Source organism: Balaenoptera acutorostrata, chromosome 16 (assembly GCF_949987535.1).
Source record: "Balaenoptera acutorostrata chromosome 16, mBalAcu1.1, whole genome shotgun sequence".
In the NCBI taxonomy this organism is placed as follows: Eukaryota; Metazoa; Chordata; class Mammalia; order Artiodactyla; family Balaenopteridae; genus Balaenoptera; species Balaenoptera acutorostrata.
Window position 1 is genome coordinate 86,090,556 of NC_080079.1, and position 15,197 is coordinate 86,105,752.

The 15,197-nt window shown below is 34.9% G+C and overlaps 1 protein-coding gene across 7 annotated transcripts in view; it reads right to left on the reverse strand.

The window, feature by feature from the left end:
* The window catches only part of JMJD1C (jumonji domain containing 1C), a 322,989-nt gene that overhangs the window by 4,617 nt on the left and 303,175 nt on the right, over positions 1 to 15,197 (reverse strand). For all 7 annotated transcript variants that reach the window (XM_057530829.1, XM_057530830.1, XM_007170856.3 and 4 more), the window contains 7 exons: positions 14,728 to 15,006; positions 11,713 to 11,881; positions 10,900 to 10,990; positions 10,292 to 10,422; positions 9,783 to 9,905; positions 6,375 to 6,514; positions 4,636 to 4,812 (listed from right to left, as the gene is read on the reverse strand). In XM_057530829.1, the coding sequence (XP_057386812.1) occupies positions 4,636 to 4,812; positions 6,375 to 6,514; positions 9,783 to 9,905; positions 10,292 to 10,422; positions 10,900 to 10,990; positions 11,713 to 11,881; positions 14,728 to 15,006 (1,110 nt within the window). The remainder of the gene's footprint in view (positions 1 to 4,635; positions 4,813 to 6,374; positions 6,515 to 9,782; positions 9,906 to 10,291; positions 10,423 to 10,899; positions 10,991 to 11,712; positions 11,882 to 14,727; positions 15,007 to 15,197) is intronic.

A 15,197-nucleotide genomic window follows, 5' to 3' on the forward strand; every position in this document is an offset into this window, starting at 1 on the left:
TTGTCTTAAATCCAAGTTAACATTGTTAACAGAGTTCATACTTCCTTTTAATTCTCTCTCAAAACCACATTACCACCACTTGTGAGTCATGGACAACACCCTTTAAACAGAGTACAAATAACTGTGCTGTCATTATCATATCACATGAGGGAAGGAAGGTATGCAGCAGAGAAGTTTTTACTTGGAACACTCAACAATTTAGTGGCAGAGATCAGAATAGAATTTGCCAGTCTAGATGCTGTTTCAGTCTATTTAAGTATAGCATCTTAAGTAGGAGTGTGTGTGAGTACAGAATAGAATACAAGTACATACTGTTTAAGTGAGGCTAAAGCAGAGTGACTTGTGAACTAAGCTTTTTAACAGGATTACTTTGCCCACTATTTTGAGAAAAAAAGGCTATTCTCTTCCCTCTCTTCCCGCAAGAAAGTATAAGCAGTAGAGAGACATTTACATGCAGGGACTCTCTCTGCATAATAGCGATTGCCTCTGGAGTAGAGGAACTGAGGGCAAAGGTGAGAAAAAGACTTAATTTTCACTGTGAACCATCGTGTACTGTTTGTTTGTTTGAATTTTAAAAAATCATATGAATGCATTACATTTTCAAAAGAAAGTATTTTAAAATTGTTTTCTTGACAAACAGTACTGGAACAAACTGCATGTCCATATGCAAAAAAACTGAACTTCAGTCCACACTCTGCACTATATACAAAAATTAACCTAAAAATGGATAACAGACCTATATGTAAGACTATCAACTATAAAACTTCTAGAAGAAAATTTAAGAGAAAGTCTTTTTGATCTTGGGCTAGGCAAAATTTTTCAGATACAATAAAAGTATATAATACATTAAAAAAAAATTGATCAACTGAACAAAATTTAAGAGCTGCTGTTTGGAAGACACCATTAAGAAAATGGAAGGACAACCCACAGGTTGGGAGAATATATGTGCAAAAGCACATATCAGATAAGGAACATAGAGTAGATAAAGACATTCAACATAGTAAGAAAAAAAGAACCCAATTACAAAAATGTATATATAAATGTATTGCAACTACTTCCCCACTCTTGGGTTACGTCTTCACTCTCTTAATAGTGCTTTTTTTAATGAACAGAAATTCTTAATTTTAATATATCCCAGCCTATCCATGTTGAAAAAAATGGACAAATATTTGAACATATTTACCAAAACAGATTTACAGATGGCAAATAAACACGAGAAAAGATGTTCAACATATTTAGTTATTAAGAAAATGTAAATTAAAGCCATAGTGAGAGTCAAATGCTTAAAAACAAAACTGACAGTAAGCAGAGGAGATGGGACTCACATATACTGCTTTGGGGAATGGAACATGGTACAACCACCAGGCTGGCAGTATCTTATAAAGTTACTCACACGCTTATCATGTGACCAGGTGGTCCCACTACTTGGTATTTACCCAACTGAAATGAAAACCTATATTCATACAAAAACCTGTACGTAAATGTGGCTTATAGTGGATTTATTATTGCCCCAAACTGAAAACAACAATGAAAAACTACCCAGTAATAAAAAGAAACAACTACTGATGTACACAATAACATGGATGAAACTCAAATACATTATACTGAATAAGAAAAGTCAGACTCAAAGGCTACATATTGTATAATTCTAATCATATGACATTCATATAAAGGCAGGACTATAGGGAAAGAAAATAGATAAGTGGTTGTAGGAATGTCAGGAGAAGAGGTTGACTAAAAAGTGGGGGGTAGATCAGTGGAACAGGATGGAAAGTCCAGAGATAAACCCACGCACATCTAAACTATGACAAAGGAGGCAAGAGTGTCCAAGGGAGAAAAGACACTCTCTTTAATAAGTGGTGGTGGGAAAATTGGACAGCTACATGTAAAAGAATGAAATTAGAACACACCCTAACACCACACACAAAAATAAACTCTAAAGACCTAAATGTAAGACTAGATACTATAAAACTCCTAGAGGAAAACAGGCAGAACACTCTCTGACATGAACAGCAGCAATATCTTTTTTGATCCACCTCCTAGATTAATGAAAATAAAAATAAATGGAACCTAATTAAACTAGAAAGCTTTTGCACAGCAAAGAAAACCAACAAAATGAAAAGACACCCTCAGAATGGGAGAAAATATTTGCCATGAAGCGACCAACAAGGGATTAATCTCCAAAATATACAAACAGCTCATGCAGCTCAATATCAAAAAAACACAACCCAATCAAAAAATGGGCAGAATATCTAAACAGACATTTTTCCAAAGAAGACATACAGATGGCCAAAAGGCACATGAAAAGATGCTCACCATCACTAGTTATTAGAGAAATGCAAATCAAAAGCACAGTGAGGTCACACTGGTCAGAATAGCCATCATCAAAAGATCTACAAACAAATGCTGGAGAGGGTGTGGAAAAAAGGGAACCCTCCTACACTGTTGGTGGGAATGTAAATTGGTATAGCTACTATGGAGAACAGTATGCAGGTTCCTTAAGAAACTAAAAATAGAACTACCATATGATCTAGCAATCCCACTCCTGGGCATATAGCTAGAGAAAACTGTAATTTGAAAAGATACATGCACCCCAATGTTCACTGCAGCACTATTTACAATAGCTAGGACATGTAGCAACCTAAATGCCCATCAACAGACGAATGGATGAGGAAGTTGTGGTACATATATACAATGGAATATTACTCAGCCATAAAAAAGGAACGAAATAATGCCATTTGCAGCAACATGGATGGACCTAGAGACTGTCATACTGAGTGAAGTAAGAGAAAGACAAATATATGATATCGCTTATATATGGAGTCTAAAAAAATGGTACAAATGAACTTATGTACAAAACAAAAATAGAGTCACAGATGTAGAAAACACTTATGGTTACCCAGGGGGGAAAGGAAGGGGAGGGATAAATTGGAAGACTGGGATTGACACATACACACTACTACATATAAAACAGATGACTAATAAGGACCTATTGTATAGCACAGGGAACTCTACTCAATACTCTGTAATGGCCTGTATGGGAAAAGAATCTAAAAAAAAGAGTGGATATATGTGTATGTATAACTGATTCACTTTGCTGTACACCTGAAACTAATACAACATTATAAATCAACTCTACTCCAATAAAAATTAAAAACAAAAATGAGTGGGGGGGAGTAAGAGGGAATATTTTGAAGTGATGGCAATGTTATTTTGATTGTGTTGTTGCCTAACTACATATTTGTCAAAACTTACAGAACTGTACACTAAAAAGTACATTTATTATATGCAAATGATACCTAAAAAATGCACTGTCCAGTTTGACTTTTAAGAAAATGGATACTGGATAAACTGAGTATGTGAGTAAGGATTTTCAAGGGAACCTGTTTTGTATTATCAAATAATTACACCTAGTTAGAAAAATATTTACTGTGCTATTCTCTTAAACAGACTGCTCCTTTGAGGGCATTTTACATTTGAATACAGATTAGCTATTTTCTGATAAGAGGCTAGAAGCCCAAAGAATAGTATGTGGGGTGAATCCCAGTTAAACATGAATCATAAATGACACATCTCTGAAATGATATAAGTCCATGAGAAAATAAAACAATTTAACATAAGTAATCCATTCATTTAATTAATACACTTAATTATATTTTACAATAAATGCTGTTTGAGATCTAAGAATGATAAATCTAACCCTGAACTTGACATCTTAAAAACTAAGCAACTATTCTCACTTAAGAAATATTTGTGGCTGTTATACTAGTGTCACAAATATTACACAGGCAATAATTGCATATAGTTATATAAAATGTAGGAAACTTTGCTTGGTAAAAGTACACACATCAGATACATCTCAATAACCAGGTGGTGGCAAAGGTGGGGAACCAACTCTGAGGCAAACTAGTTTTCTGGATTCTCGGGTTTCCTTTGCACTCTGTTACTATGAGCGCTAAACTGCTCTGTGGTAGCTTCAGTCTACTTATAGGAACCCACTGTATGCTTTTAATCCAAACCCTCCATATCACCATCGATTCTATGCCATTCTTCTAGGTGCCACACAGTCAAGCCACAGAAACAAAGACTAGATGTGTATTTCAGTTTTAAAGTTTTGTGAATCAGTAGCTATAAAAATTACGTAGCATCTTTCTTTCGACATGCTATTGCTACGTTAGCGAACTAAAAAGAGGCAGGAAGTACAGTGAAAGGCTGAATTATGGAATGGTCTACCTAATAACTCATTCTACTCATATTTGGTGCCTTAGAAAATGTATCATCTCTAAGTCCTGATACTCCCCCCTCCCACTGTTAGGTCTCAACTATTGAGAACTGAATATATACAGTAAACTCTTTTTTTCTTAAAAAGTCTTTGAACTTAGATTTCAATCCACCAAACAGTAACAATACAAAAATGGAAATCTGGCTCATGTTTATACAATTTAAGGTCTCAAAGCATTTAATTACGTCAGATCTCATCAAGCACTGAAAAGCTGTTTCAGTAATTTCTTAATGAAGGCATACTGGTGTAGGTCATTCTCTTTCTTACATCTTCTTTCATTTATATTTATACTCAGAACAATTTCTTTCTGGTTCTTTCAGTAACAAGTGTGTTAGAAGCAACTTTTTATATACCTGATGAAGTGCTCCTGCTGGTAAGACAATGGCATCACCAAGGAACTGAATAAGAGTGCAGGCTTTGACTCCATATTCCTCAAGCAGTCTTTGGCGAAGCTTTTTGTTCACATACCAACTCTGGTCACGAATTGGATCGTGTTCTGGTAGAACTTCAAGGCCTTGTTCTTTTGAAATCTGAAATATAGATTAAAATGAAAATATATACCCCAATTTAAGTAAAGAAAATGGTAAATCCTGTTCAGTTAAATTTCTATTTTCTTTACAATAACAGTCTGTTCTCAGAATCTTCTGGAACGATGACTGAGCTTAAGTTACAGAAAATGATATTCTACAATTGGAAAAGCCAAAGGACATGAAAACAATATTGCACACTGATACACTATTAGTAAAGTAAATCATACTCCCTTCTTACCTTCTCCTTCCACTATGAAGTTCTCTTTTTTTAAAAAAAATACTTTTATTAACTATTATTTATTTCTTTTTCAGTCTTTTTTTTTTTTTTTTTGGCTGCACCGTGCAACATGTGGGATCTTAGTTCCCCAACGAGGGATCAGACCCGTGCCCCCTGCAGTCGGAAGCACAGAGCCCTAACCACTGGTACGACGGGGAATTCTCTCCACTATGACGCTTTCATCCATTTGGTTCCTTACAGTTATTTTAAGAGTATAGCACAAAGACGGGGAAAAGCTTAGTTTAGTAGCTTTTTTCCAAAAGCCAAACCATTTGTATGTGTGGACATCATAAACATTCATTCATTCATTCACTCAGCTGCGTGGGGTCTTAGTGTGGCACTTGGGATCTTCGTTGCAGCATCTCTTAGTTGTGGCATACGGGATCTAGTTCCCTGCCAGGTATTGAATCTGGGCCCCCTGCATTGGGAGTGTAGAGTCTTAACCACTGGACCACCAGGGAAGTCCCCATAAACATTTCTTTTTGCTGCTCTTTTTTTAAGGTAGGTACACAGATAAATGCCTTTATATTGCTAACCTTCTAACCCTTGACAAATCACTTTCAAGGGACCCTGTGACGAACCAGTGAAACGTTCTGCTTTAAAAAGCATAATTTATAACATTTTAAATTAAAAGACTGGTAGGTAGTTCTGGGATAAAATAGTAGTTACAGGGCCATAGCTCCCTCGCTTCACACTGACCAAAGACAGACCTTAAGTCCATTCAGAAAGAAGATGAAGTATAATAAGAAAAACAGCAATTATGGTCCATTAAAAGAAATCCCTGTAATTACAAAATTCAGAAAATATTTGAGAAAAGGGTTTGAACCAATTTCAGATTAATGTGTCACTTTTTTAACAAGTATACGATTACTCAATTTCAGTCTATTCAAATAAGTATCACAGAGCAATCATATGACAGAGCAGAATTACTGTCTAGGTCAACAGCCAAAAATACCAATACAATTAAAAAAACTGCCTTCTTTACGTGTTTCTATGACAGATTTTATATTCTATAATTCCAATCACTACTTTTCATCAAGGGTAACATGACTCATCAACAGGTTCTTTACTCTAAGGGGATGAAGGAGTACTACTAACTGAGAAGAAGCTGCCATTCAAATTCCTCAAGAGAAAGGAGCTTTTGATTTTCAACAACAAAAAATTCCCTCCTCCTATGTAAAAATTACTCAATCATCTTATACTGCTGAATGCCCATGAAGTTACATTAAAATTTAAGTCTCTGCTCAAGGGGAAGAGATAAAACTGTCTGTAACCTAAATTATACCTTCTGAAGAAATTCCCTTATCTTGTCAACATCTTTCCCAGCATAAATATGCCACAGGGCACCAGGTATTTCACTTGAGTCCTTCAATCGTTTTCTTAAAATGTCATCCAAATCTTCTTCCTCAAATTTCTTAAGTATTCCTGAAACACAGAATATATTCAAACTGGTCAGTAAAGACTACCAGAAAGCCAAGTCTCCTAAAATTGATCTATCATAGTAGCATAGTGCCTGACTAGATTGGGACTCTTAAAGAGGAGATAAACCCAGTTATACATGAAAACTGTTAAGAACTATAAGAGCAGAGAACAATGACCTGGGGTAACCGGGAACAGAATCAACAGTAACTTTCCCAGTTCATGTGTCTTCTGTAAACCAAGGGATGGGAGATAAAAACGCAAGGACTTTTAACTCAAACATAACCAACTTTCCTCCTGTCCCAAGGGTGTGGTCATAACAATGTTTTGTACTCACAGCATTTCGTAACTTACAAAGGACTATCATGACCACTATTATGGTAGGCAAGGATCATAACCTTTACTTTACAGCTGAGCAAAAAGGTTCAGTGAGGAGAAGAGATTTATTCATTGCCATGACTAATGAATGGCAGAGCAAAATGTCTTCCGACTAATTTCTGGGAGATCTCATTTATGATTATTGGTTAATCTGTAATCAAATGCAAATGCTTCAGGTGCTATGACTGAGGAGGCATCAAGGCCATTCTTCTAAAACTACTGACAAATTAAAAACTGCACATATATATGCACAGAAAAAATGTTAACAATAGTTACCTCTGAGTGAAGGACAGGAATGTCGTTTTCAAATCCCTGATTTCACTACAATGAACATTTTAGTTTTTTCTTTTTGAATTTTATTTTTAATACAGCAGGTTCTTATTAGTTATCCGTTTTATACATATTAGTGTATAGATGTCCATCCCAATCTCCCAATTCATCCCACCCCCACCCCACAATGAACATTTTAAAGAAATGTTTTAAGAGAAAAGGAAATCTATTGCCTAATACAAAGAACATAGCAAATGTTCCCTAATTTGTGACAATGAAATCTTTTTTATGCTTAAAGTTAGCTGCAAAGATTTCTTGAAGTCAAACATTAGGTGTTTACAATATGCCAAGCACTGTCCTAGAATCTTGGGGATTAGCGTTAAGAAAGACCCAGTTAAGACTTCACAGAATAAAAGATGGTATTAATAAGTGTAGGCAAATAAACAAGAATATCACATAGTGGTTAAGCACAATCATACGAGTACAAAGGGTACACAAAGACTGGGTCAGTCCTCGAATGTTATCTTTTAATGAAAAAGATAACTTAAAAAGAAAATTGTTACTGCTCTGTGAATTCTAAAAAGGCTGCTAGAAAGAATACATCAGATATTTGTGACAGTGAAATCACAAGGAAGAAAATGGTTGCTGGAGCAGAGGAAGTTTATTCTTTAAATGAAGACCTCTAGGGGGAGGTGACAATCTGAGCTACATTTTGAGGGATGAATACAGGAATTTGCTAGGGAGACAAGGAGGTAGGAGAGCCATTGTATGCAGAGGAAAAAGCGTGTGCTTTATGTAGGTCGGTTTTCTTGATGTGTTTTAAGCATTATTATAACACTAAAACATTCCTTTTTTTGTGACCATCTATAAAAATTGGCAAAAACTTTAAAGAAAGACAGTCCAAGAATTAAAGTCCAAGAATTAAAATTAAAAGCTGATGACTTTTTCTCGAAAGATCAAACATTATGCTATGAATGAGGGATGGGAGATGAGCAGGAACAAAGATGAATAAGAAAGTTCTAGCATTTAAGGAGATGAAAGAAAAGTAGGGGAGAAAAGCAGATGTAACCTCTGTATTGTAGACTAAGTGCTATAATATCTAATACAATGTAAATGCTAGGTAAATAACTGTAAATACAATGTGAGTGCTATGTAAACAGTTGCTGGCTACAGCAAACTCCTTTTGCACACAGCAAATTCAAGTTTTGCTTTTTGAAACTTACTGGAGTGTCTTCTTTTTGCTGTGTATTTTCTATCCTTGACTGGTTGACCCCACAGGTGCGGAACCCGCAGATACGAAGGGGCAACTGTAACTCTGCGGCACCACAGCCTTTGAAAGGAGAAGTAATCTGATACCAAAGGGCACATACATTTCTGTCCTAGAGCTGAGACGACAACTCAAGCGTGCCTGACTCTCAAATCCTTGGGAGTAGGGGAGACAAGAGTTTTTATCAATTACAATCAATAGAGTCAGTTAAAGAAGCTGAGAAACTATGAGTTTCTACAGTTTTGGAGGAACTTAGGTTGTGTATTATAGAAGCTGTCAAATAGACACAAAAACTGAGTGAATACTATAATACACCCCCAGGTCTTGAGCACCTAAGCCACTAAGCTGCAGATATATTCTGGGCTCCAGATAGAACTGTTGAGCTAAGTGGTTGCAAATCATGTATAGAATTTCACAGGAAGTGCATGTAAACCAGAAAAGGTAGAGGATAAAGTCTATAACTCTAGAAAGAAAAGTCTGAAACTCCACCATATAAAGAATGAGGGGAGTAGTGTTACTGAAGCCAAGGAAAGTATTTGAAGAAGAGGTGTCGTTTACTACAGAGGGTACAAATAATAAGAGGACCACAAAGAAACCATTGTATTGAACTATGACTATCAGTGAAAGCCACAGCAATAGCAACAGTACAGTAATCTCAGTGGGGCGGCAGGCAGGGGCCAACCCGCATTGAGTTGAAATATGAAAGGGAGGTGATAGACACAGCACATGTGTTATGAGGGCAGGAGCAACAGGATGGTGGCAAGGAAGACAAGGTCTGAAGAAGGCTTTTTAAGGAAGGAGGAAAAATCTGAAGTTTGCTCCTACTCTGAGAAAAGAAGCCAGTGGAAAAAGAAAGTTGAAGGACCTATGTCTATAAAGAAGGGGATGATAGATGGAACAAGGTTTTAGAAAGAAACCCAGAGCACAGACTCTGAAACCTACACACTGGATTGAACGGTTATTTCTACTTAGGAGAAAAGGCCCCTTCTCTCTGGTACTAGAGGGGAAAAAAGAATGCTTGAGACACAAACATGCCTTAATCATCTTCAGAGCTCAAGGACCTAGTTTCTATTCTTCACTAAATGTGTAAGTGAGCTTACCAGTTTATTTTCATAAACCCAATATTTAATAATAGGAAATGAGCAAATAAAAATAATTCACTTTTAAAATTCCTTTTGTGTTAAAAAAAACCAGGTAAATTAATCACGCCTCCAAATAAATATTAGAATATCCCAATATCCACTGCAATTTTTTGGGGAATCTCTGATGTTAACACAGAGGCTGACATTCTAGATAATATTACTGTGTGTGGTTATTCAACTGTTATTCCAAAGACCACTATTCTTTAAGTTTCTTTACCTGCTTTTGAGAGAATGCCATTTCCTTTTGCTGTGCCAACATAGACTAGAATATTTACAACATCAGAAACTTCAACATGTAGATTTGTTGTTCCTATATCATGATCTTTAGCAGCGGCTACACCTGTGTATAAAATAAAATTTTATTTAGCATAACACTTTATATATCCTAGATATTCCTTCCAAAATCAGCTGAGGAAAATCTGTTAATTGTAATTTGAGTTTTAGTCTTATTCCGAAACCTGCCCATAAAATACCACAATCCATGAAATGTACTGTAAAAATCAAATTAATAGAAAATGTAACTATATTTTATAAGGAATGAGCAGGTACTTAACTATATATTGGCTATTAATACCTAATATACACTGCTTGACTCAGAAAAAGATTTCAATGGATTATAAAAGGAACGGATTTAGCAGAATCTAAAAATGATTAGATAATTTATCTTTGGACGGAAGTTAAACTTCCATATACTCCAAGTTGATAGAAATGCAAATATATACTTACCATAAGCACTGCACAATCTGGGTCCTAGATCAGGGCGTACAAAAAATCCTGGCAAATGAGAGGCCAAATTGAATTTTCCTTCTGGATTACAATACTCTGGCAATGGCAGGCTTTTTAAAAGATCTTCATATCTGAAGAATAACATTGACTTCTTTTGAATAAAGGTTTACATTCTTAAGTGCTTTCAAATATATAAATGTTCAAGTTGTTAAACTTTCCTTAAGGCCTTTAACAGTTAACACTTTCCTTGACTTCATTCAAAGTTTAAATGAATGCATAATACATGGATAAGCAAAGAACAGAAGTGATACTGACTAAAACTGCAATTCTCTTTCCCTAAACACAGCAAATTGAAAGCACCAAAGAGAAGAGAGGTCCCAAATGGGGCCTCCCCTTTGACAGCATTCTCTTCTTTACTGCCTAACAAAGACTTCCCCCTGCTCAGACTACAGAGATTCAGTTCTTTCTTTTTTTATTACTTATTTTTAATTGAGGAGGATACTGCCTAAAGCTCACATTTGTAATTCATTATCCCACTTCTGGGGATAATCTCAGCTCAACCTCAAAAGCCAAGAGTCAAAATAACAAGTATAGAAAGACATACATACCTTGCTGGCATCATAGTCTTGAAGTCTTCTCCTGAAGGGCAATCTTTCAGTTTTAAAACAACTGTTTCTCCACCTTTCGTTTTTTGCCGTTCTATAAGAATGCAATTGATTATTAAAAAGATAATCTGTCTTTTTATTTTTATTAATGTTTAGAAGAAGGAAGAAATGTAAAATGAATGAATACCTCTATTATTGTACAGTAGGTAAAGAATGCTTGCTTATGGACTTTTATTTCTTATGTATTCATGTAGTATTAAGATGTTTGTTCCTTATGAACACAGATATCTGTAATATCGCCATAAAATTCTTTATAAAAAGTCTCTTTACAATTGTTATTAAAATTAAAATTACAGTCTTACATTTTTACTTTTAATTTTTCAAAATGTTTTACACAAAGTGTGTTATTCAAGTTTCAAATGTTTTGGGGGTTGCCAAAAATATTCCCCAGGAACATTAATATATTGAATATGACATATGGAAACATAGCATAAATGACTTTTTTTTTTTTTGGCTGCACCGTGTGGCTTGCTTGCGGGATCTTAGTCCCCTGACCAGGGAATGAACCCAGGCCTCGGCAGTGAAAGTGCTGTGTCCTAACCACTGGACCGCCAGGGAATTCCTAAATGACTTCTTTATGGTTAAAGAAAATGAGGCGTAGAGCCAGGAATAGGACCCAGTCTCCTACTTCCAAGTACTTGTTCCTTTTTACTAGACAACAAAGTAATACAGACATTTCAAAGATTAAACAATTTATCATTTTGGGGGGAAATGTTTAAGAAAACAGTAAAACAAAGAAACAAAAAAACAACATACTTGAAACTTCTTCAAAACCATCCCAGAATTCCTTAACATTGGCATTTGAAATAATGCTGTCTTTGCAGTTCAGGAGATCAGCCTGGTGGTCTCCAAAATCAAGACTAACTGAATCCGCCTTCCACAAGCTAATGTTCATTTTCTTATGCACACCAGAAACCACTGCAGGCTTATAAATAAACAGACAGATAAAGAAAAGTTAAAAGGTATATGGACACTTCCAAAATTTGATTTTACACACACATGCAACAGACGGTTAACATGTTGAATTTTAGGACTAATGACAACTTGTGAGAATAAAGAGGCTTTCAAAAACAGTCCCTGACCTGGAAAGATGTCCACAATATATTTTCAAAGAGAAAAGGTGATAAGAGAATGCCATGTACATGGCAGAGTACACTGCCATTTTGAAAACAAAAAATACGTAGTGTTTTTCAGGAAAGAGTCTGAAAGGCTATACTAAAAATTTCATTTCTAGGCAATATAAATATGTTTTGTTTTATTAACAGACTCCTTTTTATAGACAAAACATAACCTTATATATTTGTACATATGCAATATATGTAAATAAGATTTTTAAATAAAATAGTCCTTGGGATTAAAACATAATTTATATACATTCTGATTTTATATCACTTAAAACACATACACACATTCTTTACCTCTACAAGGATCATGACAAAAATATTCACAATATTAAACAACCAAACACAACAACAATAAATTTCAAGTTGAATGACCAATTCCCTGAAAGTGAATCTCTCCTTTGAAATCACATGAATTCAAATTTCCTCATGGCTCTCTAACCCAAAAACCAACAATTGAAGATTGGTGGTTTTAAAACTCCAATGCCGATGGAAAAAAAGACCTCTAAAGGCAATCTGATGCATTATTCTTAAGTTTCTTTTTTTTTTAATTCCTTTATTATAAATGAAAAGTAAAAGAGAACACAGGAAGTTGTGACGTAAGAGTCTCTCTTGTAGAAGTTATTTTTAAGTACTCTTAAAACTCACAAGATAATCAAATTTGAGGAACGGTAAGTGCAGAATAACCTCAAGCTAGGGGTGTTATCACAAAAAGGTATCTCAAAAGAAAAGAAAAAAACAACAGCAAAAACCACCCTAAGAAGTTTGGTTAACCACTTGGGTAAATGCAACATTAAACTTCCTTTCAATGGGCTAATAATATATCCAACTATTAAAACAGGTTCAGCTATTAGATAATTAACTATTGCTGACAATTCACATATTAACTCCTAACCCTTATTATGCCTATCCAGTAATACTCCCATCCAGCCCTGTGCCACTCCTTATTTTGGTAACCAGCAGCTTGGGAAAAGTAAAATTAAAAAAAAAATTATAGAGGCACGTTAATTAATAAATTAGAATATTCTAAAGCAGAATTCTTAGGCTACCATCGTCATCATCATCTTCCTGAAATACTGAAAGCCTTCCTAATTTGACTCCTTGCCTCTGGTCTTATTCCCCTCCAATTCAACTTCCAATATGCTTTGCTGTCAGTTATTTTAAAATGTCGATCTGTACAACACAGGGAATACAGCCAATATTTTATAATAACTATTAATAGGGTATAACCTTTAAAAAATGTGGATCACTATATTGTACACCTGTAACTTACATAATATTGTATATCAACTATACTTCAATTTAAAAAGTCAATCTGAGTACTTTGATTCTTCAATTAAAACTGTCATCTATAGGATCAAGTTCAAACTCTTTAGCAAGATATAAAGGCCCCTCATAATCATAACTGTAACCACCTCATTTCCCCATCATTACCCCACAGAACTCTTATTAATGCCAGGTAAACAAAGCTACTGAACAGTTCCCCAAACACCCGATCCTTTTTATTTCCAACCTCTTGTCCATCTATAAAACCTTCACTTAACCCCTGAGACATCAGTTCATACTAGCCCTTCTGAATTAGTACTGTAGCTTATTCATTCACTCTTTTAGGTTTCCACAGTACCTTAAACAAAGTTCTGAGAACATGTAACGTATTTATAAAAGTATTTATTTATGAGACTGTTTAAGCCTACACAAATTTAAGTCATCTAAATTGTGACGCAGCAATGGCATCAGGGCTTCAAGGGAGAGCCAACCAAAAAAATATATGCTAAATACCGTGTATGTGCAATGCATGGGTGTGTATTTTTTCTAGGGTGAGGAACCAAGCTGTCATTGGATTTTACAAAGGATTAGAGACCTAAAAAGATTAAGAGCCATTGTACTAAAATGGTTCTTACTCATTTTTACATGATGTACTCATTTTTATATCCTTAATGGCCAGCACAAAGACGATTTTATTAGGTGGTCAATAACTCTCTGTTAAATGAAACAAATGAAGTAAAATAGCAATGATGTTTTCCAGAATGCAAGAAAAAAACTGAAGATAATACTAAGTCATGCAAAATCCTAATTTGTGCACTAATGTAGTAAATTACCATCTGAAATGTGTATCAAACATTATTATATCAAAACTCTGGTCAAACAGAAAATCATTTTTATTTGAGCCAAATTAAATAATGGAGTTTGTCATTCAAGATTTGATGAACTAACATAAATACATGTTCTACAGGTAAACATTAAAGGCAAAAACATCTACACTTCTCATCAGTTCAAGAAAACTGCTTTTACTATTAACACCGTGATAGCAGAAATGAATCTGTTAACTGAACTAAAATACAAATGTAAAAAAAGGAAGGCGATACCAAACTTTGTGAATATATGGCTTTATTAAAAGTCTGCTAACAAATTGAAATTATAACATCAAATAATCAATGCTTCCCTGTTAATTCATATAAATCTGGCCAAAAAATAAGAATTCAGAAACAATCATTCTGGTAACTTTTTTGGTGTTTTTGATATCTTCCAACCCAAATGTGTCAAGTATTATCTTTCCCCTTTCTTTCTAATCCTAAGGAGAAAACCATTTTTCCTATTCAACCAGCTTTAGTTCCACTCAGAGCATACTAAATCAGCTTAAAATACTCACTTGTCCATGTTTCCAACACTCTTTGAAAAGCTTCCAATTATTAATATTTTTATAATCCTTAAGCCACAGAATATGCTTCTCACAGATCCAAGAATGTGGTATATCACTGTACAATTTATTGTTTTCATCCATGGCAGGTTTTCTGTTTTCTTTAGGTTCTTCTTTGAGCTCTGGTTTAACATTTATCTTAGAGGCTTTATTTGGTGGAATTTTGTTTTCAACAACCGAAGCAATTATGTCATCAAGAATGTTTGGCATAGTCCTTCCACTTTTACCACTCTAATAAGGAAAAAAAATTATATTTTCAGGGGAAATGATTACATTTGGAAACTTTTGCTTTTATTTACTATTACATAGCAAGCAACCAACACAAACAATATATCTGGCTTCAAGAACCATGTCAATGGGTATGGATCTCTAGTCCCTACACTGTTCCTGACAGTGGGAAGCAGAAGTTGGGTGCTCTCCAT